General features: G+C 46.1%; 1 protein-coding gene across 1 annotated transcript in view; it reads left to right on the top strand.

Moving 5' to 3' along the window:
* Nucleotides 1-27135, top strand: part of CUNH18orf63 (chromosome unknown C18orf63 homolog) — a 140628-nt gene that overhangs the window by 76005 nt on the left and 37488 nt on the right. Inside the window, exons 6-9 of the mRNA XM_088475978.1 lie at nt 4146-4222; nt 12299-12408; nt 18150-18246; nt 25203-25288. Coding sequence (XP_088332104.1) covers nt 4146-4222; nt 12299-12408; nt 18150-18246; nt 25203-25288 — 370 coding nt within the window. The remainder of the gene's footprint in view (nt 1-4145; nt 4223-12298; nt 12409-18149; nt 18247-25202; nt 25289-27135) is intronic.

Raw genomic sequence — 27135 nt, 5'->3', positions numbered from 1 at the left:
ACTAGTAGAGTGTATCTCTGTGATACTTTTACATTAAGTTGGACAAAAGCCACATGAATATTTTATGTGCAAACCTTACTAAGGATCAACACAAGATAATATTACACCAGATTGCATGGAATATTTTACGTATTTCCCACTGCACATGCCCAGAATGTGAACGTAATGGGACGTATCAACCCTTATGTTCAGATACGTAGAATGAGGGTAGGAAAGTGAATTCTCCTATAGGCAATGTACAGTAAATGTGGCCCATGCTGACATGTTTTGTGGATATATGCTTGAAAGGCATGCAGTTTGCACCAGCTATACAGGGTTCATGCAAATGCAGCATGATAATGATGATATACGGTATAATGACCTTATAGATTCCCATTCGTGGAGCTGTTGTGGTGAACCTCGCTCATCTGGGGTGTGGTGTCAGGAGGGACAGTGTGTATTGGGTGAAGAGGAAAAAAAGGGGGCAGGGTGGTGCTGTGGTAAGTGAAGTGGGGGGGGGTTAGGGGGACTAGAAGTGCTGCACCTTCTACTGAAGTACCAGGTCCTGTTAGTTGTAAATGCAATAATAGGGGGTTTGGTGTGCTCTTCCTGTGGGGGTGGGTGGTGTAGGGGGTAAGTGTGGTGTTTGTGTTGGTGAACCTAGGGTTGTGTGGAAAAAATTACAGACACCAATGAAGGGGCCAAATCGTTTATTGAGAAAGCACAGTGCTGCTCCGATATGGTCCTGGAGATTAGGGAAAGGAAGGGGGGTTGGTGGAAGGTGGGAATGACTGGCTCTGGATGGGAAGGTAGGTAAACCCTTTCAGGGGGCTCCTTGCTGTGCGACTCTAGACCAGCACGTCTTCCCTGCTGGACCTTTGGACTACAGTCTTATGAGCCGTCTCAAATTGTGCAAATGTCGTTACAGTCTGTGTAATGTTCGTTTAGATTCCTAATGTGACTGGTGTCCCGTACGGTGGCAAGCCAAAGTTCTTAGGTTCTTACCTACTGGTAGGTAAGTCTGTAGCGTAGCGATCGGTGCGGCCGAGATGATTGCAGGTGAGTCAAGGGTATATTTCCTCCTGGCGTTTAGCTGCTGGTTCGGTAGCAGGAACACGATGGGTGCAGAACGCATCTCGGTGTTATAGTGCCCCACGAGCCCGTGGGGTCTTGAAATGACTTTGCTGGTGAGGTCAGCAAGGTGTGTCTGAAGATAGCTGCGTGTCACGCTCCGGACGTGCTGACGCCAGCGATGGGGGGTGTGGAGCGGAACTGGGCTCGACCAGTCCAGAATCGCTGATGATGCTCACAGCTGCCTGGACCGGTTAGTGTTCCATGGCACAGACTGTCTATGCGCTTGTGAGGAGCAGGGTGTGTTGCTGTTGTTGAGGCACCTAGTTCTGGATACCGCTGCCGATTTGTCCCGGTAAGGATGGGGGTGGATGCAGGGTGTAGATATCTCCAACGCGTTTCAGCTATGATAGGCTTCTTTCAGGAGGTATGGCAATGTGATGTGAGTGCAGGTATTTAAGCTGCACTTCCGGGTAGGGAAGTGGTCACGTGACCAGCCCTGTCCAGGGAGGAACTGACGGGCTGTGGAGTATGAGTGTAGTGAGGGGGGAGGCTGTGTGGGAAGTAAATAAACAATGACGGTGAGGTGGACTCTGGGGGATCGGAGAGTGTATGCTGATGGTGCGTGGTAGGTGGTGTGGTAGGATGAGCACTGTCAATGCACTGATCAGGCAGAGGGGACAAGAGGGGGTGAATGGAACAAAAATTGTGTAACTGTAGTTGGTGTGGCATTGTCAGTGGGATGGAGGGACGGGGACAGGGCTCGATTGAAGAGGTGGGGGGAGTGTGTTGTTAGGTTAGGGGGATGCGTGAGTGAAGGAGAGCGATGCGCAAAATATCGAGGGGTGGGGTAGGAAAGTGCGTGATGATGAGTGTGAACTAGAGGGGGTTGTATAAGGGGAGTGGGAGGGCGATGTGGAGGGGTGGACAAACGAAGGGACAGGGGAAGGGCATGTGACTGGAGGTTGGGAGGGCAAATGATAAGGGAGCACAAGATAGGGAAGTGGGGGGGCTGTGGGCAGGAAGTAGAGGCTGATGGATGGGTAACAGTGGATGACTTGTGAGCGGGTGTTTATTTAGTGATGACAGATTCCCATTCATGAATGACTGCTGAATCACTTGCATGCAGTGAAACACTCCCTTGTCAGCTGATTGAGCACTCACATGTCTGTGCCACTCTACAGCAGAGTGAACCACTCAGACAGCTAAGCTAATGATATTTCCTTTGTTTACACTCATTTTCCACAGCGTGTGTCTCATCAGCTAAACAATTGTCAGCAAACAGCAATAATTAATAAACAATCATATTCTCATTCACCTTGTTCTCAGTTTTATTATTCAGAAATTTGTTGTATCTCATATTTTGACATGGAATTTGTTTGTTTTTGTACTTTTTGATCTCTAGTTATAGGATTCCTTGTCATATTTGTCATAGTTATATCATTTTTCCCAAAATCAGTCCTCAAGGCATCCTAACAGTCCAGATGTTAAGGTTATCCATATTTAAGCACAGGTATCTAAATTAATACTTAACTGTTAATTTGATTATACCATCTGTGCACAAGCATGGATACTCTTAAAATCTGGACTAGGGTGCCTTGGGGGCCCAGTTTGGGAATCTCTGTTTATAGAGAAAACACAACCATAAAATACTCATAACTGTTGTTTACATACAACATATATATTTATGTTTATAAAACAGAATGATCTTTGTGAACAAAAATGCATTTATTTTGTGATGAATTTACAAATAAAAGGTGGATTAAATCAAAGTAGTATGTGTCTAGCAAAATCCTAACTTTTGCAAAAATTTGAGACAAAATTGAATTATCAATATTGTTTTTGCCCTAGATTTGTCTCTGTGCACTAGCCTCCAAAGGGCCTGAGCACTGGGGGGGCTACATTAACAGGGGCGGTTGGTGAGGCCTCTGCTCCCTCATGCTCAGGCTCCTCAAGGACAGCTGTGAGGTTGTTTGGAACCAGCTAATATGAGGAGCCACCTATCCTATACAGCTTGACATCCTCTGTAGGGTGCACTTTCTCCCATAGTATTATTTAGATTGTGTAAGTTGTGATTGATGACAACCTTCAGGAGTTGCCTTTAGTAACCTAATTGTTCCCACCATTGAAGTCAACGGTGGTAACCGCTCATTGGCTGAGAGATGGAGGCTCGCCTCTCTTAGCCAATGAACGCTCAGCCCTAAATACATTATACATTCCTATTTTGATATTTACTAGGAATTCGGTTTAGCATGAATTCAACTTTGTATTTACAGATCAACCACCTTAAACTTTAGCAGCGTTGATTTATTCAGCAGTGCTTCCAGAGAAAATCATTGTCCTTGTTGATACTGTAGCAATAAAGGAAAATAACAGCTTTTGAAAAGAGATCTAAAAAAAAAAAGGCAGATGGATGATGTTACTGTGAAAATACATTCAGAATTTATAATAAAATGATTTGCAAATTTTCATCCATTTAAGATAATAACATTACTTTTTAAAAGTGTTAATATAAAATTATGTAAAATACTGAATATACAGAGAGATATGGTGTGCTTGGAGTCTACTGTCTGCGTAAAAGTATGTTTATATCTATTTTAGAAAAAAACAAAACAATTTTGTATATAAATCTTAAAAAGGTCACAATGAGATTATTTGATATTCATTATACTCAGCAAATGGGATGTAGTTTATATCCCGACATGCCGGCACTCAGAATGCCGGTGCTGGAATCCTAACACCAGTCTGAATCCTGACCGGTGGCATCCCAACTGTAAGTAGTGGGATTAGGGGGAGGGTTAGGGACTAGGGTGGGAAGGTTAGGTTTAGGCACTGGGGGGAGGGTTAGGTTTATGCTGTGGGGAGGGAGGTTTAGGGGTAGGGGAAGGGTTAAGATACTTACTGACAGCTGTCGGTATCTTAACCCTATTGAGATGACGGCATCGTGATTCTGACCGCCAGGATACCGAGCACCGGCGTCCCGTACCAAAACCGAGCAAATATAACTATGTCTGCATAATTATGATTGTACTTGGAGATGAGGAGGAATTAATTTTAGCTTTGAATGTTTTGATTTTTGTCTACTTTTGTTCTAGCAATGCACATTAATGTGTCAGATACAGAGATCTGCATCAGTGTACAAGTGCACAAAATCCGGCTTCCACCCTGTGAGGTACAGGGTTTTAAATTCTTATTTTATATATTACCTGTACCAGTACATATATATATGCGTGTGTGTATGTAAGTGTGTGTATATATATATATATATATATGTATATATCACAAATAATCCCAAACTGCGCTGATCAATTCACATACAGCAGCACCCTTCAGTAAGTCCCCTGTTAGAAAGACTGATTCAAAGATATACAAATGGATTACTGATGGGGCGCTAAATCGCAACACAATTTATTTTAAAATTTGTAAAACACAATGCAATCTCTCCAAAGGCTTATACGTTTTCTTTTGAAGAGACAACTTCACCGTTATTCCTACTCGTTCTCAATTTTGATCAATTAGTCCAAACTATGAGTTCGCATTAAGGCCCTCATTCAGAGCCGTACGCTCTGAGCAGAGCGCACGCTCTGAATGAGGGCCGCCCTCCATGAAAATGGAGCGTCCTCCTGGACGCTCGTATAGCTGTGGGTCACCACCTCAGCCTATACGAGCGTGCAGTTTGATGGCCGCGATGGTCGTGACCATTGCGACCATCGAAACTGCGAGCCGGAGCCTGCGGTTGAGGTTTTCAACCGCAAGCTCCGGAGTGATTTTGGCTCTATCAGAGCCAAAATCACTCCCACTGACATCACTAGTGATGTCAGTGGGCCGGCTTCTGACAGGAGGCGTTCTCGTGGGAACGCCCCCGTCAGGGAGGCACGCCTACCAAAGGGGGCGTGCTGTCAATCAACATCGACAGCACGCCCCCTTTGATCAGACACAACGAGCGAAGGACTTTCCTTCGCTCGTCGCGTCTGGCGCATGCTCAGTGCAGAACATCGACCCACTTGCGAGCGGACAGCCGCTCGCGAGTGGGTCTGAATCAGGGCCTAAGTCCTCCTCGAGGTTCTAAAAAAGATACCCTCGTACCAAGACACCCAAACACAGGCCCAAGGCCAATGTTAGTAAGAATTAGAAAAATAGAAAGTAAAATAATTCTTTATTAAAATTTAACAGTATGCTAGATGGACAATCTTACACAATTTGGTAATGCACAGCCTTCCAATCTACACTCAGAGTGTAGCAGTTGGATTCAGAAGCATAAGCATCTACCCAGTTGCACGGTTTTGGTTCAATAAATTGACCACCAGATGGTCTGACATAAACTACGGGTACCGTTTTTTAGACATCAAGTATGAGGTCTTACAGTTTCTGATCCAAAGAATTGCCTAATTTTGGGTATACATTAAGTACATGTGTATACATCAATATTGAGATCTACCCCTGAAGAAGTCTCATAAAGAGACGAAACGCATAGGGTTTTAATGAAAGGTGGACACTACATTTAAACATCTGCTGATCGAAAGGTGTATGATATCCCTTTCCTAAGATTGGAAGGCTGTGCATTACCAAATTGTGTAAGATTGTCCATCTAGCATACTGTTAAATTTTAATAAAGAATTATTTTACTTTCTATTTTCCTAATTCTTACTAACGTTGGCCTTGGGCCTGTGTTTGGGTGTCTTGGTACGAGGGTATCGGTACGAGGGTATCTTTTTAGAACCTCGAGGAGGACTTAATGCGAACTCATAGTTTGGACTAATTGATCAAAATTGAGAACGAGTAGGAATAACGGTGAAGTTGTCTCTTCAAAAGAAAAAGAAGACATATAAGCCTTTGGAGAGATTGCATTGTGTTTTACAAATTTTAAAATAAATTGTGTTGCGATTTACCGCCCCATCAGTAATCCATTTGTGTATATATATATATATATATATATATATATATACACACAGTCAGGTGCATAAATATTGGGACATTGACAGAATTTTGGCCTCTATTCACTACAATGGCTTTGAAATGAAACAAACAAGATGTGCTTTAACTGCAGACTTTCAGATTTAATTTGAGGGTAATTACATCCAAATCAGATGAACGGTGTAGGAATTACAACGGTTTCTATATGTGCCTCCCACATTCTAAGGGGCCAAAAGCAATGGGACAAACTAAACAATCCTAAATCTAACTTTCACTTTTTAATACTTTGTTGCAAATCCTTTGCAGTCATTTACAGCCTGAAGTCTGGAACGCATAGACATCACCAGAAGATGGGTTTCATCCCTGGTGATGCTCTGCCAGGCCTCTACTGCAAATTTCTTCAGTTCCTGCTTGTTATTGGGGCATTTTCCCTTCAGTTTTGTCTTCATCAAGTGAAATGCATGCTCAATCGGATTCAGGTCAGGGGATTGACTTGGCCATTGCATAACATTCCACTTTTTAGCCTTAAAAAACTCTTTGGTTGCTTTAGCAGTATGCTTCGGGTCATTGTCCATCTGCACTGTGAAGTGCCGTCCAATGAGTTCTGAAGCATTTGACTAAATATGAGCATATAATATTGCCCGAAACACTTCAGAATTCATTCTGCTGCTTTTGTCAGCAGTCACATCATCAATAAATACAAGGGAACCAGTTCCATTGGCAGCCATACATGCCCATGCCATGACACTAACACCACCATGCTTCACTGATGAGGTGGTATGTTTTGGATCATGAGCAGTTCCTTTCCTTCTCCATACTCTTCTCTTCCCATCACTCTGTTACAAGTTGATCTTTGTCTCATCTGTCCATAGGATGTTGTTCCAGAACTGTAATGGCTTTTTTAGATGTTGTTTGGCAAACTCTAATCTGGTCTTCCTATTTTCGTGGCTCATCAATGGTTTACATCTTGTGGTGAACCCCTCTATATTCACTCTTGTGAAGTCTTCTCTTGATTGCTGACTTTGACACATATACACCTACCTCCTGGAGAGTGTTCTTGATTTGGCCAACTGTTGTGAAGGGGTTTTTCTTCACCAGGGAAATAATTCTTCATCCACCACAGTTGTTTTCCGTGGTCTTCCGGGTCTTTTGGTGTTGCTGAGCTCTCCGGTGCGTTCTTTCTTTTTAAGAATGTTCCAAACAGTTCATTTGGCCACACCTAATGTTTTTGCTATCTCTCTGATGGGTTTGTTTTGATTTTTCAGCCTAATGATGGCTTGCTTCACTGATAGTGACAGCTCTTTGGATCTCATATTGAGAGTCGACAGCAACTGATTCCAAATGCAAATGTCACACCTAGAATCAACTCCAGACCTTTTACCTGCTTAATTGATAATGAAATAACGAGGGAATAGCCCATACCTGTCCATGAAATAGCTTTTGAGTTGATAATCCCATTACTTTTGGGCCCTTAAAAAGTGGGAGGCACATATAGAAACCGTTGTAATTCCTACACCATTCACCTGATTTGGATGTAACTACCCTCAAATTAAATCTGAAAGTCTGCAGTTAAAGCACATCTTGTTTGTTTCATTTCAAACCCATTGTTGTGGTGAATAGAGGCCAAAATATGAAAATTCTATCAATGTCCCAATATTTATGCACCTGACTGTGTATATATATATATTAGGGATGAGCGGGTTCGGTTCCCTGAGAACCGAACCCACCCGAACTTCGGGGATCCGGGGCGATCCGAGCCCAAGCTCGGATCTCCCTGTCTGCCCCGGATCCCTCTCCCGAGGCAAAACCACGAGATCTGCTGTCGGATCTCGAGGTTTTGCCTCGAGCGGCCATTTAAAAAAAAATGCCTTTGCCTTTAATGGGCAAAGTGCTGATTGGCTGACAGAGCCGTCTGTCACGGCTCTCAGCCAATCAGCATTATGGTGCTCATTTGCATGTAGCACGGACTCGTGAGATCCGTGCTACATGCATCTGTGTGATTGACAGTGACACAGAGCACAGATGGGTCAGTGAGACCCGTCTGTGCTGCTGTGTATTTCAATGACACAGATGCACGCACGGACCAGGAGATCCGTGCTACTTGCATCTGTGTCATTGACACAGAGCACTAACGGGTCCGTGAGACCCGTCTGTGCTGCTGTGGTAAATAAAAAAAAAAAAACCTGTGTAAAAAGAGAAAAAAATGGCGTCCTCCCCCCCAAAAAAAGAGCAACCAGCCCCGGGCATTAGTGACCCAGTGCTGGGTGTGCTTAAATACAGGGGACAAACGACATAGGGGTCCCCTGTACTTAAACACAACCAGCACCGGGCTAGTCAGAACCAGAGCTGGTTGCCAAAATACGGGGGACAAACGACGTAGGGGTCCCCCGTATTCTGCGCAACCAGCTCTGGGCTCTGATCCGGTCCTGGTTCTGGAAATACAGGGGAAAAAAATGAGTAGGGTTCCCCTGTATGTTCCAGAACCAGCACTGGACTTTTTCTACCGGGGGGCTGATGCCACAGCCAGGGGAGCCCTTTCACCGGGCCCCCCAGCCGCAGCATCAGCCCTGACCGCTAGTCAGCCCAGGCCGGGGATCCCTGGAGAGCTGGGGACCCCCCCAATAAAGGGGTCACCCTCTCCAGGGCACCCCAGGCCCAGGCTGATAGCCCGGGGCTATCCCCGCCACCCCTGGTGGCGGTGGGTGGCGGGTTGATTGTGTGGTGTGGTGTAAATAAAGAATATCAAACATTGTCTTTACAAGTAGAACTGCAAGTCCCAGCAAGCCTGCCCCGCATGCTGGTACTTGGAGAACCACAAGTACCAGCATGCAGGGCATTAAGGGCCCACTAGTACCTGTAGTTCACCTGTAAAAAAATGTTTAAAAAAAACACAGGACACACACACCGTGACAGTATAAGTTTATTAAACATACATACACACACACACACACACACACACACATGTACACATACTCACCTATGTAACCCTGTAGCATCGGTCCACTTGTCCGGTAAAGTATCCCTAGGGGACCTGTGAAAAAAAACATACTCACCATCTCCTATGCGAGGTTCTGTCCTCTTCGTTCCAAAGTAGGCATCCCCGGACTTGGCAAAAAAAAAAAAACGAAAACGCGATCCACGAACTTAGTACCGTTCTATAGAACGGTACTTCCCGAATGAGAGCTTAGCGGCGGGGTATCACCATGGAAACCCCGCTGCTAAGCGTTCATTGGCTGAGAGAGGCCATCTCCCGTCTCTCTCAGCCAATGAACGGCTCCCTCCATTGTAGTCAATGCTGGGAGCCGCAAGGTTATTAAAGTTTACCCTGCGGTTCCCACCATTGACTACAATGGAGGGAGCCGTTCATTGGCTGAGAGACGGGAGATGACCTCTCTCAGCCAATGAACGCTTAGCAGCGGGGTTTCCATGGTGATACCCCGCCGCTAAGCTCTCATTCGGGAAGTACCGTTCTATAGAACGGTACTAAGTTCGTGGATCGCGTTTTCGTTTTTTTTTTTTGCCAAGTCCGGGGATGCCTACTTTGGAACGAAGAGGACAGAACCTCGCATAGGAGATGGTGAGTATGTTTTTTTTCACAGGTCCCCTAGGGATACTTTACCGGACAAGTGGACCGATGCTACAGGTTACATAGGTGAGTATGTGTACATGTGTGTGTGTGTATGTATGTTTAATAAACTTATACTGTCACGGTGTGTGTGTCCTGTGTTTTTTTAAACATTTTTTTTACAGGTGAACTACAGGTACTAGTGGGCCCTTAATGCCCTGCATGCTGGTACTTGTGGTTCTCCAAGTACCAGCATGCGGGGCAGGCTAGCTGGGACTTGCAGTTCTACTTGTAAAGACAATGTTTGATATTCTTTATTTACACCACACCACACAATCAACCCGCCACCCACCGCCACCAGGGGTGGCGGGGATAGCCCCGGGCTATCAGCCTGGGCCTGGGGTGCCCTGGAGAGGGTGACCCCTTTATTGGGGGGGTCCCCAGCTCTCCAGGGATCCCCGGCCTGGGCTGACTAGCGGTCAGGGTTGATGCTGCGGCTGGGGGGCCCGGTGAAAGGGCTCCCCTGGCTGTGGCATCAGCCCCCCGCTAGAAAAAGTCCAGTGCTGGTTCTGGAACATACAGGGGAACCCTACTCATTTTTTGTCCCCTATATTTCCAGAACCAGGACCGGATCAGAGCCCAGAGCTGGTTGCGCAGAATACAGGGGACCCCTACGTCGTTTGTCCCCCGTATTTTGGCAACCAGCGCTGGTTCTGACTAGCCCGGTGCTGGTTGTGCTTAAGTACAGGGGACCCCTACGTCGTTTGTCCCCTGTATTTAAGCACACCCAGCACTGGGTTACTAATGCCCGGGGCTGGTTGCTCTTTTTTGGGGGGGTGCACGCCATTTTTTTCTTTTTTTACACAGGTTTTTTTTTTTTTTTTTTACCACAGCAGCACAGACGGGTCTCACGGACCTGTCATTGCTCTGTGCCAATCACACAGATGCATGTAGCACGGATCTCCCGGGTTCGTGCTACATGCAAATGGGCACCATAACGCTGATTGGCTTCCTGTCTGCCACTGCAGTGCCACTCCTAGATGGGCCACGTGTTTGTGCCGCCCCCTTGTGTCGCTTAGCATAGTCATCCAGCTTCCTCGGTACAACCTTTTGGCCTAAAAACAATATTGTGAGGTGTGAGGTGTTCAGAATAGAGTGGAAATGAGTGGAAATTAATGTTATTGGGGTTATTAATAGCGTAGGAACAAAAAAAGGCCCATTTATGTGATTTTAGCGGGTTTTTTTTATTTTTTAAGAAAAAATCCAGATCCAAAACACAAAACCCAGAACCCAAAACACGGAAGGGTGGTTTTGGCAAAACCAATCCAGATCCAAAACACGAAGAAAGATCCAGATCCAAAACCAAAACACAAAACACGAAAAGTGTCCGGTGCACACCCCTAATATATATATATATATATATATATATATATATATATAAAAATTAATATAGACTTACTTTAAATTTACTGCAATAAGAGAGGGCACACCATAGTGCATTAAAGCACTATGTGCATGATTCAGAGCCATATGCTATGCCAAAATTTACACAAATGTTTTTTTCTTTTGCACATGCATCTGGGTCTCACCGTACATGCATCCTGATTTTTCTTGTATAGAGTTGGAGATCAAATTTAGTTGCACTGTAGTAGTATAAATGTAAGGGACTTTCCGAGATGGTGACTGGGAGGTAACAGGGGAGGTGGCTGAAAAGACGCACAGAGATGCTGCATGTTATGGGAGTGTTGCGGGCGTATCCCTTAAAGTAGTTCCTTACTGTCCTTATACATTTGGATGTATAAATGCACACCAGGGAAGGGCTTTGTAGTGGCATTAGCATAAAGACGAAGACGCGACTATGGCAAAAGATTGTGTCCGACTCAGAATCAGCCCCTATATAATTATGCAGCTTTTATAAAAAACTAATTGCAAGACCATAAAAAACCTTTTGAATAAAAACATTACCTTATAAGATAGTTGAAGTTCTAGAAGTACCACACAAGAGGATACTGTATAAAAACAGCTGACACCTTCATTATATTCATACAGTGAGATAGAATTAGTAATACAGCAGTAGAGATCAGCTATTTTCAGAGAGAAGTCTGTGTGCCCTGTGACAAAATGCATTGGCATATTGCCTGGTGTACTACAAGTAATGTACAAGGACAGTATATATGTTAATATGGCACTATTAAAGTTCAGTGAACCTTTTGTAAGGTAGTGAAATTGGAATGAGTTTTTAGAATTGGAATATATATCATTATTATGCCTTTGTCAGTTATTTTAATGTAGATGTGCAACTTTACTCAGACCTATTTGTTTCAGGTAAGGGGATGGTGTTACCCCTAGGCTGAGAATCTGTACATGATTTGGGATAGGAGAAAACAATTCAAAAAAGCATGTGCATGTCTAGTCCTGCTCTGTATTTTGTCCCATCCATTTCGCTAGGACCACATTTTATTAAAGACATTGTAAATTCATTCCCTAAACATCTGCAATGAGAAACTTTAGCAAAGGAATTTATATTTTTGCATAGTCATTGAGCCATATATTATTATAGATCATGTATACTGTTGCAAATAATCAATCTATTATAAGATAAGTTAATATATGACTTTTTCTTACAAGCAACACTTGCCATATATTTAATCACAATTGTCATACATTATTCTAATAATTGAAAAGTACATTTTACCATTTAAACTGATACTATGTGTAGAATTTACATTATGTAAACATTGATTTTGAATTTTTTTTTTTTTTGTCTAGGTGTCTGCTTTTAATGTTACAACAGGTCCCTTACAGAGTTTCTTAAATAGAAGAAGTTCTGCTATCCCGGAGCATTCCATCTCAAGTAAATGGTGCTACATCTTACCTAGGTAATGTATATAACAAACACAATTAGGAAGTGTGAAGTGGCATGAACATTTTTAAGTATAATTTAATGTTGATCGCTTGGTTTTTATATGCTCTCCTGCAAGTTTTACTAAATTCTCTATTACTGGAAAAAACACAAACGGAAGTTGGAAAGAAAATCAATGGCTTTTTGTTTCCAGCTACCTCAGTACTTTCCTTACATGATTTTATATCAGCAGGTAATCTGTTGCCCTGGGATATGTCCAGTTTCACAGAACAGCTTTGTGTCACATCTCAGTGCAACAAAATAAAATAACAGATTTGGGTGAGATGTAATAGGGTGTGAGTTTTGAAAATGAGCGAGTATAAAGCTACACATGCACATTTTCAGAAGTCAGCATATGCAATAGGGTGTGAGAATATACAAACTTGCATGTTTCTCACAAGCCTGCAACTCACAATGGCAAAACACGCATCCAGATGTTTTGCCATAGTGAGCATACAACTCGAGCAATGTAATAGAGTGTGAGTGTTCCACTCGCCCACTATTACTTCTGAAAACTTCTGAAATAGCTAGTCTAGCCTGAGCAGGTCTGAGATGCACAGATCCGTGAGATCTGTGCATGTTTCTGTGTGTTTAAAATAAGGAAGGAGTAAAGTTAACAAATGATGTGCATGGGGAGCACTTGGGTCCCGGTCAATCGCGCATAGGAAGGGTATGTGTAAACATATACCCTTCGCCCTGTCCGAGGTGGTTCTGCGCCCCAGTTCTTTTTTTTTTTTAACCCTGTGGATGCCTACAGGGAACGAAGAGGACGTGATCTACTCTAGGAATAGGTGAGTATGGAATTTATTTTTTTACAGGTGTCAGGGATTCTACTGGACAATGGGACATGAATGGCTACAGGGATTATAGGTGAGTGTGCATGTATGCTTTACTAAAATGTTACTGTTGCTTTGTGTGAGTCTTGTCTTTATTTTAATAATTCTTTTGCAGGTAAACTACAGGTACCAGCAGGCCCTTAATGTCCCGCATGCTGGTACTTGTGGTTCTCCAAGTACCAGCATGTGGGGGAGGCTTGTTGGGACCAACAGTATAGTTCGCCAGTAAACGACAATATTATTAAACCTATTTTTTACACCACACTTTTATGCACAATCAACCCGGCACCCAAAGGCCAGGGGTGCAGGGGGATAGCCCCGGGCTATCAGCCCAGGAATGGTTGAAGGGCCGGATTAAGGTTTGAGGGGCCCCTGGGGCAACAACTTTGTGGGGCCCCTATCAATATAATTGTATATATTTATATATACACATATATTTATATACTTACACACGCATACATACATTCACACTAAGCCCGCCAAGAGCTGCGGCGGGCCTGGTTAACGGGGCGTGGCCTAATCACGGGAGGCATGGCCACGCCCCCTTCCCCCCCAAAAAAGTAGCTTTGCGAAGTGGCGCTGGGAGGGGGGGGGCGCTCTGAGCTCCGTCAGCCCGGCGCAAAGCCGGGGGGGGGCGCGATCAGTGTGATCGCTCCCCCTCACAGGCATAGGAGACTGCTGTGGCTGCTGCTCAGCAGCCATGAGCAGTCTCCCACTGTAGCTCAGTAGATGCTGTGTGCTGGGCTGCTGTGAGGGAGGAGGGGAGGCCCTCAGGAAGCCCAGGCCCGGGTAATCTTTACCCGCTCCCCCCCCCTATGATATCGTTATAGTTCAGTCGTCCACTTTAATCACCCAGTGTGTACGCACCATTACAATTTAGGTGTCTCAATTAAAGTTATTATATGGAGATTAGTGTAATCACCAAAAAATAACACTCTACTCTGCAGAACATTAAGACAGTCCAGGAATGGGGGAAGATCTGCATATGTTATACCGATATTAGTTCTCAAATTCTTGCTAGTGCAGTCACAGAGAATACTATGGGGGGGGGAATACAGTTAGCAGCGATAATGCGGTAATTTTTCACACACTAAGTTTGCATGTGAATTCTGCTTACCGCGTCTGTGCATGCACCTATTTTTGGGGCATTTCAATCCCAAAAGTCGCGAAGCGGCATTCGCCCAAAAATACTTCCTGCTTTTACTGGCGATAAGTATAGGTGGAAATGCAGAAATCTGCCTGTACCCCCAAAAAATGCAAGGTGATATAGGATATCAATATAGAAGTGTATTTATGACCCTAATAAAAGTATTTGGGGTTGTTAAATTGTGTCAAATGGCTGTTTTATGTATATTTTTTAAAACAGCCAAATAATGATAGAAAGCAAGTGATTTTTGGCAAAATAAATGTTCTACTTAAATTGGGGTGCATAAAATGCCTATAAGTATATATTTGTGTCATTTAAATACATTTTTAAAAAACTTTCAAAATACGCCTCTAACACTCACCTGCACTCTTAAAAACACCTGTCCCATTCACCTGTCCCACATCAATTAACCCATTTTCCTGCACTTTATCACCACAAAACTGCCATGTCATTATTGGACAAATTAAGCTAATTAAAAACTTTTTACCTAACTAGTCATTAAGGAGGGTGTCCTAGTGGTTCTGAACCAAGTCCCGCCATTTTTACCTTGAAATAGGGATTTTCCCCAACTTTTCACCTGCTCAGACGCAACTTTATGTTAAGGAGAATTTGCACCTGGAAAAACCGTGGCTATAGGGGGTCATTCAGACCCGCTCGTGAGCGGCAGTACGCTCGCAAGCGGGTCGATGTCCCCCACTGCGCATGCGCACGACGGTGGGAGCTCCGTCGTCCGCATGCGCGAGACCCGGAGAGTGACGGGCTCTCCATAGCTCCGGGTCTCGCACCAAAGGGGGCGTGCTGTCGATGTTGATTGACAGCACGCCCCCTTTGGTGGGCGTGCCTGCCAGACGGAGGCGTTCCCATGGGAACGCCTACCGTCTCAAGCCGACCCCACAGACATCATGATAGAGCCAAAATCACTCCAGGGCTTGCGGCAGCGAGACCTTACCGCAGGGTCTCCGTCGCAAGCCCGATGGTCGCGATGGTCAAGACCATCGCGACCATCATCATGGACGCTCGCTATAGCTGTGGGTGGTAACCCACAGCTATGCGAGCGTCCGTGAGGACGCTCCAAAAAAAGGTAGGAGGGCCCTGATTCAGAGCGAGCGCTCTGGTCAGAGCGTTCAGCTCTGAATCAGGCCCATAGTGCGATAAGTACAAATTTGCACGATAAGCCATTTTTCGCAAAAAAGCAGCTTATCACGGCTATTTGAATTCCCCCCTATATGTACCACCTGCATTCGAGCCTCTCTCTTATTGCGTTGTCTGTATTTTAAAAAGAAAATACTGCAGGACCACTGAGTCAATGGGGGATTGATGCTGTAGGGTCAATTAATTAGAGGGCGGGGGGGGGGAGTCTATGCTGTAGGGTAAATTAATAAGAGGTCATTACTTTGTGGTCATAAATATAGTGGGGGATCTGTGCTTTAGGACAATCAAATTAATAGATTTGTGCTATGAGGGTCACAGCATTAGTGGAGGATCTGTGCTATTGTATCACTGGAATAGTAGTGGAATTGTGCTATATCAGTGGTTCTCAAACTTGGTCCTCAGGACCCCACACAGGTCATGTTTTACAGGTCACCTAGCTGGTGCACAGGTGTATTCATTACTCACTGACATGTTTTAAAAGATCCACAGGTGGAGCTGATTATTTCACTTGTGTTTCTGTGAGGAGACCTGGAAAACATGCACTGTTTGGGGTCCTGAGGACCGAGTTTGAGAACCTGTGTGCTATATGATTACTAATTTAAGCAGAGTTCGGTTCACCACTGCAGCATTGTTCTATATAGTAATTTCTTGCTTTTGCAGCAGCTGTGGTGGGACAGTTCCTTCACTGCAGTGTATTATACGCATACAGTACTTTAAATCCGGAGGCTCATCCAGATCTCTAAATTAAGTGCATACCATTATTAAATTGGGAAGCAGTGAGTCTGCATGATTACAATTATGTTTAGTTATATCTAGATTTTGCACATCAACTTGGTATTTTTGTCGGTGTAAATGGATCCACTCGGGTCCAGGGACCTGGGGATCCAAGACATGTAGTTTGCAGGGTTGGCCACGGGTCATTCCAGTGCCACCCTGCATTGTAAACGGTGCAATCCGGGTCACGATGACCCGGATCATGCCGCCGGATTGGCTGGCTTCAGTGGTGCTTGGAGATGACATAATCTCCAAGCATCCACTGCAACGCCGGAAGAGCCGGCTCACTGCAGACCCGGCTCCAGTGTGAATGGCGCCGACTCGTTAATATCTTGGGTTGGCACCACAGTCTGAAAAGGGTTAGTTGCGGGTCTGATCCAGATTGGAACCCTGTTTCAACCCCCTGATCAGACTTATACTTCTTTTATACCAAAGTTCTAAGTGTGTTATATATAAAATTCATTGCTCTGTTTGTCCGGTTATGCATTTGCACACCCCTGCACCGACTGGGATGAAACCAACGTGAGGTGGTCCAGTTGGATCCTGGCCAGGTTTTAAGAGGGTTAGGATCCCAGTCATACCTTCCGTTGGTGTACGCTGGGCATAACTTTAACCCTTGAAGCCTGTTCTGGGACTTCGACGGATGGATTTGGAAGAAAACTTAAGAGAAGGGTGGCAATTGGTCTGGGATGCCTAATGGAGTGGTTGGGGTACCAGCCAGTCCTCACAGCAGAGTGCGCTGGCCAGAACTTTGATCCAGGGAGCCGGTTCTGGGCCTTCCAGTGGATGGATTTGAACGACATCACATAATCTGGATGAAAATTTTGCAGAGTGGATCCAGAAGACATACTAAGGAGTTGAGGTCCTGGTCAGACCTCACGGCGGAGTGCGCCGTACAGAACTTTGACCCAAGGAGCCTGTTCTGGGCCTTTCACTGGATGGATTTGGACAACATCACATAATAATGCTTAATAACTTGATTTAAACACCGACTACGCCCAACACTTCAGCTAATGTGTGTGTGTGTATGTGTGGTGTGTGTGTGTGTATATATATATATGTGTATGTATATATATAGATAGTAACACGACCGGATTAGGGGTCCCTCTCCTGGGGTAGATGGACTCCCTCTTCACACACACAGCAGCCGGAAAAAAAGTACACCAGTCTGGGTCTCGTACTAGCTGGTTTGTACCAGTAGGTAGTTTTCACCAAGTGTCTCTGAGCCAGCCAGTCTGCTTGCTCTCCCAGGTATGAGACAACTAGCTTACAATCACACACAGCCTATATCAGCCAGTTCCAGATGCAGACCCTAATGAGCCTGCTAACAGGCCAAAAAGGCCAAAACCTGGAGTGGCCTGTGGATGGAGCCCTCCCTCTCCTCACATACACACCCCCAGGACCCAAACCGGCTTTTCAAAAAGCCGACACTCAAATCTGCTTCATTGCAGACTTTTCTCCTGGGTTTTTTACAAATGTATCTACCACTGACCACTTTACCAGTGTTCCTATCACTATATATATATATATATATATATATATATATATATACATACATACATACATATACAGTATATATATATATATATATATACCAGAGGGAGAGATGAAAACCAGAGACTCGCTCTGTATGTTTACACAAATGGTGCGTGGTGTCATCTCACTGTTGACATCTTTTTAAAAGGTGGTATTGTAATATACGACAAATAAAACATAACCCCAAAATAAGGAGTTGCCATTAGGCATATATATATGTAATGATATATGTTCACTAAAAATCCAGTTAATATTTATATTTTGTTGTTACAGCATGAAGATGGGTCAAATAATTAACATCAGTTATGACATTCCATTAGAAAGTCCTTTTAAATCATACAAAGACTTTCAGAATCATTGGAACATGCTGGTAAGATGAGTCCGAAACAATTCCGATTTGCTTATACTCCCATACTCCATAAGGAGGCCAAAATTATGCTCAAGTGGGCAGCCGATCCCTGTTTTGTATTTATATATAGTTTAGGGCTGACACAGCGAAACTGTCAGGAATGTCTCCAGTGCTGCAATGAAGGAACTGTGGGGCTGGTTCAGCGTGCAATGTTATCGGGAATCTGCCCGTGTGCAGGACCCATTCTGCGAGTGTGCAGAATAGGTCCTGCTTAATCGCAGGCAGCCCCTTCGATACCTCTGCATGATTGACAGGCAGAGGCATTTAAAGGGCGGGGGCGTTCCCGGAAATGGGGGCATGTCCGCCCTGTTTTCCGGGAGTGGCAAGCCGGCCAGCCTGAGTAAGATGAGGCTTGCTCAGCTGGCCGGCGGACCCGTGCCATCCACCATCGCGACCATCGACCACCGATGGTTGCGATGGTGATCCCAGCCTGCTATATTTGCATATTAGCAGTGCCGTAGCTACCATGCCTGGTGCAGGCCATGCCCCCTCCATATGACTTCATATGCAGGGGGCGTGGCCTGCACCCTGCTCCGGGAGTGGGTGATTACAGCAATGTCCGGATGCTCCGGCCTGCTGTAAGGGCAGCATTGTGACCATCTGGAGCGTCCTAAGGACCCTCCAGGCGGCACTGCTTCAGAGATTCTGGCAGCAAGGTGCCGTTACAGGCACCCTGCTAGCCAGATGTAGGAGCTGTGGGTGAGTGGTGGTGCCACCCATAGAGCGCTGTGCTCTGTGTGGTCGCACCGCTCACACATCTAGAGATACGGCCCTGCATATTAGCAAGGACGGAATTGCAAAGCTGCCTGCATGCAACTTTGCAATTCTGTCCGATGCTGAATCACCCCCTGTGTAATGCACACATTATTTTGCCTGTATGACCAAGGGGTCTATTTATGTATAAAGGTAGCGCAGTCCTAAATATCAATGTTCCTTATCAATGTATTTGTAGCATTAAGGAACTTTTTTTGATGTAACATGGGGCCATGCGGCCCTGCATATACATATATAGTATTTGCAACTAGCATCACGTTCTGCTACAGCCTACCAGGGAGGGATCGCAAGATCCGCCCATGGTCGGGCTGCTCGATATATGTAAATGGTGTAATGTCATCTTCAGACTGCATTACCCTATGTAGAAACATTTTGAAAACTTCTGGTTTTAGGAGCTTGTTAAATTGCACTACTGCTTTTTCCCCATTCATATACATATGTGATTGTAGTCTGCTGCAATTTGAATGCCAAATGCAGGAGATATCTGCTACGGGTTGGGTACGGGATGCAGCGCTCAGGATCCAGACAGTCAGAATCCTGACGCCGGCATCCTGACTGGGTCACAATCCCGACAGAAGGAGGTAAGTATACTACCCTTCCCATACCCCTAACCCCAACCCTCTCTTCCTGCAGCCTAAACCTAACCTTCTCCCCACTGCACCCTAACCCTCCCCATAGTGCCTAACCCTAGTCCTCCCCCTAGTGTCTAACCACTAAACAGTACAGCAACCCCAGTACTTACCGTCAAGATGCTGGCGCCGGTATTCTGACTGGTGTCAGGATTCAGGCGCTGGCATTCTGAGCACCAGCATCCCGACACCAGGGGTAGTAACTACATCTCATCTGCGCAATACTGCCTGCTTTTGACATTAGTAAATATAAACTTTACTTGAATAAAGCAGAAACTGCATTCTATTTGTCAAAGTGCTTGATAAATTGGATCCTAAGTCTCTCTAGTCTGTACTAGTTAGGATTGTAACTATGCAGGGGTGTATCTATAGTGGGTGCAGGGCAGTGGCGGGCTGGGCCGGGGGGCAGGGTGCCATGTGCCCCCCGGGCTGCAGCGTCATGCGGGCCGCGGGCAGTCTGTGTCACTGTGACACAGACTGCACCGCGTGTGTAGCGCTGACCGGACGGAGTTCGGTCAGTGCTACACAGCACAAACACACAGCCGCCGGAGCCGGCAGCTGTGTGTTTGCTTTAGCAGCTGATGAGAGTGAGACAGACTCTCATCGGCTGCTGCTCCCACTGCCAGAGCCGGACATCTTCCGGCTCCCGCAGTGGGTAATGGGAGTGATGCGTCACTCCCATGACGCGTCACTCCACTCCCATAATGCAAAGCGGCGGATGGAGCAGCTGATCTCAGTGGTGGGACCAGGAGCGAGTGTCAGGTAAGTGTTTTGTTTTTTTTAATATTATGTGTGTCTACTGCGGGGGGTCTGGCACTATAAGGAGGAGACCACTACTGGAGGCACTGCAAAGGGGGGGACTACTAGTACAGGGGGCGCTACAAGGGGGGGTACTACTACTACTGGGGGCACTACAAGGGGGGGGACTACTACTACTGGGGGCACTACAAGGGGGGGAAAACTACGGGGGGGACTACTACTAGGGGCACTACAAGGGACTACTACTAGGGGCATTGCATAGGGGGGAGGGGACTACTACTAGGGGCACTACATAGGGGGGAAGGGACTACCACTGGGGGCACTGCATCGAGGGACCACTGCTGGGGGCTCTATATAAAGGGCAATAGTGGGGGTACTGCATAGGGGGAAGACTACAACTGGGGCCACTATTTAAGGGGCACTGCATAAGGGTTACCACTACTGGGGGCACTATATAAGGGGCTTACTACTGGGGGCACAAGGGGCACTGCATAGGGGGGATCACTACTGGGGGCACTACTCGAGGCCCGCATAAGGGTGTCCTCTCCTGAGGGGGGGGGCGCTGTAGCACGCACGTTCTTTCGGGCACCCTGGCTACACGCTACTCCTCTGCCAGGGCCGCCTGCATGCATTTTGCCCCCCAGCCAGCCTTTGGTGCAGGGTGTGCAGTGCACATGGGCCCCTGGGTCCAGAGGGGGCCTGCACCACACACCCTGTACCCATATTATCTAATACTTACATCTCCGATTTCCCGCATCGTGTGTCTCAGCCCTGCACAAAACTCTGGAAAATGGCTGCTACGCCATTTCCCGGCAACCGCGCATGCGTAGTAGACTCTGGGCATTTTCTAGTGCCTAGAGTCTACTGACGCTGCGGTTGACTGTCAGACGTGTCAGTCTGCTGCCGACTGCCGGTGACAGAGGAGGGGGCCCCCAGACAGGGAATGAACACGGGCCCCCTCCTCTCAATATGCCCCTGTAACTAGGGGTGTGCAACATGTGTCGCCAGGGCGGAGATGCCCTGGGGGCGGCACGTTGCTCCCCCGTGGCCCATGCTACCTGCTAGTAGAGTGTCTGGAATGGCACACTGCAGCCAGTATTGCTGCTGCAGTACTGCCTGGAGCATCCTTTGGATGCTCCAGGCAGGCATCCTGCAGTCTGTGCAGCCACTCGGAGTGTCCTTAGGCAGTGCTGCACTTCCCGATGCTGCAAGCCCCACATCCTTCGTGCGACGTCTTGCGTTCAGGGGGCGGGGCCGGCACAGGGTGCCCGGCCAACTTGTTATGGTGCTGGTACCAGTAACAGCACTGCAAACTGCACACAGTGTTTTAGGAGGGGAAACATGGTCTGTCATATTTATCCTGCAAGAAAGCATAGCTGTAATTTCATAAGTTACTTTCCACTTTATGATATTCTATTAATGTAAAGATGCATACCTCCCAACTTTTCATCCTCCTTAGGAGGGACAGGTTGCTTAAGAAAAGGGGCGGAGCTTACCTAAAACGGGGCGGAGCCTCGCGGCTTCCCCCGTTTTCTACACTTTGGGGGCGTGCCCAGCAGTCTCCGAGACGCTGGGCAGCCCCCAGGCTCTCCCTACTCCTACTGCACACCCGCTGCTCTGCATAGCAAAGCAGCGGTTTGTGCTCTCCCAACTTCCCCCCCCCTACCGCGGGACACTGCGGCCCGCGGGCGGGACAGTCCCAGAAAAATGGGACTGTCCCAGTGGAAGCGGGACAGTTGGGAGGTATGAACATGTGACAATGTGCTGCTATACAATGGTTCACTTACTTGCACTGCCCCTAAAAACCAAACAATGTCAGATTTCTGTTGACATAATCTTACATATTATAGTGCAAGCACCCAGTTGAATTTTTGTGCAACCTTTTATAAGGTTGCACAAATGTGTCTATTTAGTTCCACAAAAGGCATACAGGACCTTAATGATAAAGAAAATAAAAGATTATCTCCCTCCTGTGGTGGCTAAGAAAGGATCATCTGGACAAAGGGCACCCATTCTAGATTCTAAATTGGGTGCTTCTCACCACGGACGCCAGTCTTCGCGGATGGGGGGCAGTGACGGGTCATCACACCTTTCAAGGAAGATGGTCAAATCAGGAAAGTCATCTGCCAATAAATATTCTGGAACTGCGAGCAGTATACAAAGCACTGATCATGGCACAGGACCTACTCCAGAGCAGGCTGGGCCAGATCTAGTCCGACAACGCGACTACAGTGGCCTATCTCAATCATCAGGGAGGCACACGAAGTCATGTAGCAATAATGGAAGTGACAAAGGTTCTGATTTGGGCAGAACGTCATCTTCCAGCAATCTCTGCAATATTTATACCGGGATTCCTCAATTGGGATGCAGATGACATGCACGCCGAAGAGTGGTCTCTTCACCCGGGAGTGTTTCAGCTCTTGGTGAACAAAAGTACCCCCTCGGCTTATACTCGAGTCAAGTGTAGCGCTGACCGGACGGAGTTCGGTCAGCGCTACACACTGCCAAACACACAGCCGCCGGAGCCGGCAGCTGCATGTTTGGTGTAATCAGCAGCCGCTGAGAGTCTGTCAGACTCTCAGCGGCTGCTGCTGCTCCCACTGCGGGAGCCATCTTCCGGCTCCCGCAGTGGGTAATGGGAGAAACGTCGTCATGACGGAGCGGACAGCGGCGGGACCAGGAGCGGGAGTTTCAGGTAAGTGACTTTTTTTTTTAAAATTCTTACTACTTTTCTCTCTACTGGGGGGGCGATTACTACAGGGGGCAATTACTACAGCGGGCACTACCAGGGGGCAATAACTACAGGGGGAACTACAAGGGGGGGATTACTACAGGGGGAACTACCAGGGGGGGATTACTACAGGGGGCACTACCAGTGGGGGATTACTACAGGGGGAACTACAAGGGGGGATTACTACAGGGGGCACTACCAGGGGGGGATTACTACAGGGGGAACTACAAGGGGGGGATTACTACAGGGGGCACTACAAGGGGGCGATTACTACAGGGGGCACTACCAGGGGGCGATTACTACAGGGGGCACTACCAGGGGGGGATTACTACAGGGGGCAATTACTACAGGGGGAACTACCAGGGGGGGATTACTACAGGGGGCACTACCAGTGGGGGATTACTACAGGGGGAACTACAAGGGGGGATTATTACAGGGGGCACTACCAGGGGGGGATTACTACAGGGGGCAATTACTACAGGGGGAACTACAAGGGGGGGATTACTACAGGGGGCACTACAAGGGGGGGATTACTACAGGGGGCACTACCAGGGGGCGATTACTACAGGGGGCACTACCAGGGGGGGATTACTATAGGGGACACTGAAAGGGGGGATTACCACTGGGAGCACTACCAGGAGGGATTACTACTGGGGGCACAACCAGGGGGAATTACTACTGGGGGCACTACCAGCTGCTGCCATTTCCCACACTAGGCTTATACTCGAGTCAATACATTTTCCCAGTTTTTTGGGGTAAAAGTAGGTACCTCGGCTTATATTCGGGTCGATTTATACTCGAGTATATACGGTACCTTGATAACTCCTTTTCTTCGAGGTCCACAGGGCACCCACCTTAACTCTCCTGGCTGCATTCGGCAAATTTTGTTTTATGTAGGTCATGGATTTCCTCATCTTGTGTGAGAGTGTTTCTGGTGTACGACTGTTCTTCCTTCTCTTTTCTTCTCCTGCCTTGAGGCTTGTTTACAAAACTGAAGGCCTTGGGGTGGGGTATATGTGGAGGAGGACCCGAGGCATCCTGGGAGCTGAAAGTTTTAACTGTTTGGTGCCTGGATCTCTCCAACCACATTACCCCATGGTATTCCTGTGGACCCTATGGACCTCGAAGGTAAGTCTACCATAACTCTAATTTTATTCATGTTTGGTCCTCTGTGCCCCATACCCTATTTTATTTTAGTTTACGGCATACTTTCTTTGTCCCCACCTATCTTTTTTTATGGCTTTTCTTCTCTGCCACCTTCTACTATATCTTTTCATCCCTTGTATTTTTTATTAATTTGTGCCTGGTCCACTTGCCCTCCCCCTATACATATATTTTTTATTTGGACCTTGTTCTCATTGCTTCCTCCCCTCCTTTTTTTCACTTGGGCCTGAATATTTTTGCCCCATCTATAATTTTCCCATTTGCCCCACTACTTTTATTTTTATTATATTGTGCATGGACCTCTCTTCCCCCTGCATTCAGCCTCCTCCATCCCACCATTCAGTTGCTCTCGCCTTCCTTTATGTAAAAATACTTTAGCTCTAGTTTTTTTTCTGCTCTTCCTTTTCCCAAGTTCTGCGCACACAGAGATATGTCTGATTTGAGGGCTAGTTCAAGATCACACTGATAGTGACAGCTATTTGAATAAGCGTATAGATTGGGGCAGTGTGGCCGCATAGATGCTTGCAACTCGTGCACACAGTGCGAGTGTAATTGCATCCGACTTGCATGCAACAATGTGTGAATCTCATCACCACTGACGCTCTTCATACCAAAAAACTGCTAGTTTATTTTTTGAAGTTAAGGTTCACATTAAACAATCATAAGGAAATTCTGCAAAAATTGGAAGGGCTTAAACAAAGTTTAATTGTAAGTCTTTGGGGATATGTTACATTTTTCCTCTACAATGTCAAAATAATTGTTGTTTCCTAACTGAATGCAGAGAATGCTCTGTTGCACCTTCTGTATGAGGAAAAATACCATAGCTGTCAGTAATGAAAAGTTGTATTTTTTTTTCTCAGTACGGTTATGAGCTTCCAAAAATGTCTGAAAATGATGTGGTTTACTGCAGTGTTTATTTCAAGTTGATTGGAGAGAGGCTGTTTACATATCCTTTATAGTGCGTACAAAACTTTAAAATCTCTTTATGAAGACCAGAAAAGCCCTATCACTGGCGAAAATGGCAGTTTACACCAGAGTATAGCTGGCGGTAGCCATTGCTAGGGTTCTCCAGTGATAACATGCTTTGCATAAGGAAACTAGCTACTGCCTATTTAACAAGTACAGTGGAAGGGTAAGTACCGCTGTTCTTTTCCAATCGCTATAATCATCACAATATAGTAGGGGAGGGGGAGGGGAATGAAAAATTCTTTATTACTAAATTAAAGCTTTTTTTGTTTCTTAAGTAAATGATTTTTTTTCTATTTTTTACTATTTTTTGTTTGTAATTTCTGTTTTAATATTTTTTTGTGGAAAATGCTACTGTAAGTGAGAGTCTAGACTTCCAGTGTCTGGCTGGTGATATGGCAAGTCTCTTTTTAATGCTGCTAGCAAATATCTCCGTGGGCCTAAGCATTATTCAACTGACCCTACCACAGGGTCTCATGGCAAGCCCGATGGTCACGATAATCGCGACGGACTCCAGGCCGCTCGCACAAGCTGTGGGTGGTCACCCACAGCTTTGCGAGAGGGCTGGAGAAAAAAAAAACACTCCCTGATCCAGAGCGCGCGCTTGCCAGCAGCGAGCGGCTCTGAATCAGGCCCTCAATTCATAGCAAATTGCATCAGCATGCCACCATTCATTTCACTGCCCTGTCACCTACGCTATGACATAATTGCAGCATTAGGTCATGGGGCTTAATTGAGGTGACACAATTCAGTGTCTAAACCTCCCAACTATCCAGATTTTGACCAGAAAGTCCCACTGTGATCGGACTAAACTGTGGTCAGCACACTTATCCAGTTTTGATGGAAGAGTTTCTTTGCTGCATGCACTGGAGGCAGATGTGCAGCGCATGCGGCAATAAAATGGTGGTTTTCGTCACTAAAACGCCGACCAGGGACTGGACACACTCACTATGACAGAGCCACAGCCTCAGTGTGTCACAGCCACTCCTCCGCATCCTGATTGCAGCTTTAGCAATGTTGAGAGGTATGACATTCCTGTTAATGCATCCACATACAAAATGAGATTTATTTATTTACATTAGATCCAAGGGGTGGATATCTAGACACATTAGCAGGCAGAGACGGATTTATACCTCATGGGGCCCTAAGCAAGATACTGATTGGGCCCCCCCCTCCCTCAAACAATCCATAGCACTATATTTTCATTCCTGGTTTATACCCCTTACATTATTTGCCACTGATATATAATCAATATAGCCACACTGTCTGAGGGGTGTAATAATGGGTATTATAAGGGATGGGGGACCTGCTACGCTGCTACAATCAGTGTGAACGATAACGACACTGATATAATGCAGTCACACTAATGGGTATTATAAGGTATGTGGGACCTGCTAGGCAGCTACAATCAATGAGGGGGAGAGGGAAAGGTACTGTTATAATACTTATTATTACAACCATTAAGGGGTATACATACACACTACATGATATGCTCCATGAGCGATATCGTTAGTGTTTGGCCTTGATCTCCCGGGCAAACGACATTGAGCATACACACTGAACGATATGGTTAACGATATCATTCAGTGACGTCACCCTGCACTTCCCCGAACATGCATTTTCTGATCATATTGTCAGACTGACCTGCATGTTCGGACGACAACAGACATCGTGGACAACACGCGGGAGCGCGCATCATCCATCATTTTGAGCATACACACTGGACGATATGAACGATATCATTATCGTCTATATCGTTCACTAATATCGTGACTGCATTATGTATCAGTGCCCCCCCACCCCCTCACTGATAGTAGCAGCCTAGCA

The sequence above is a fragment of the Taudactylus pleione genome, unplaced genomic scaffold, assembly GCF_031769625.1.
Source record: "Taudactylus pleione unplaced genomic scaffold, aTauple2 ptg000179l, whole genome shotgun sequence".
NCBI lineage: Eukaryota > Metazoa > Chordata > Amphibia > Anura > Myobatrachidae > Taudactylus > Taudactylus pleione.
The sequence above is the reverse complement of the archived record's forward strand: the minus strand, read 5'-3'. Positions and strand labels throughout refer to the sequence as shown.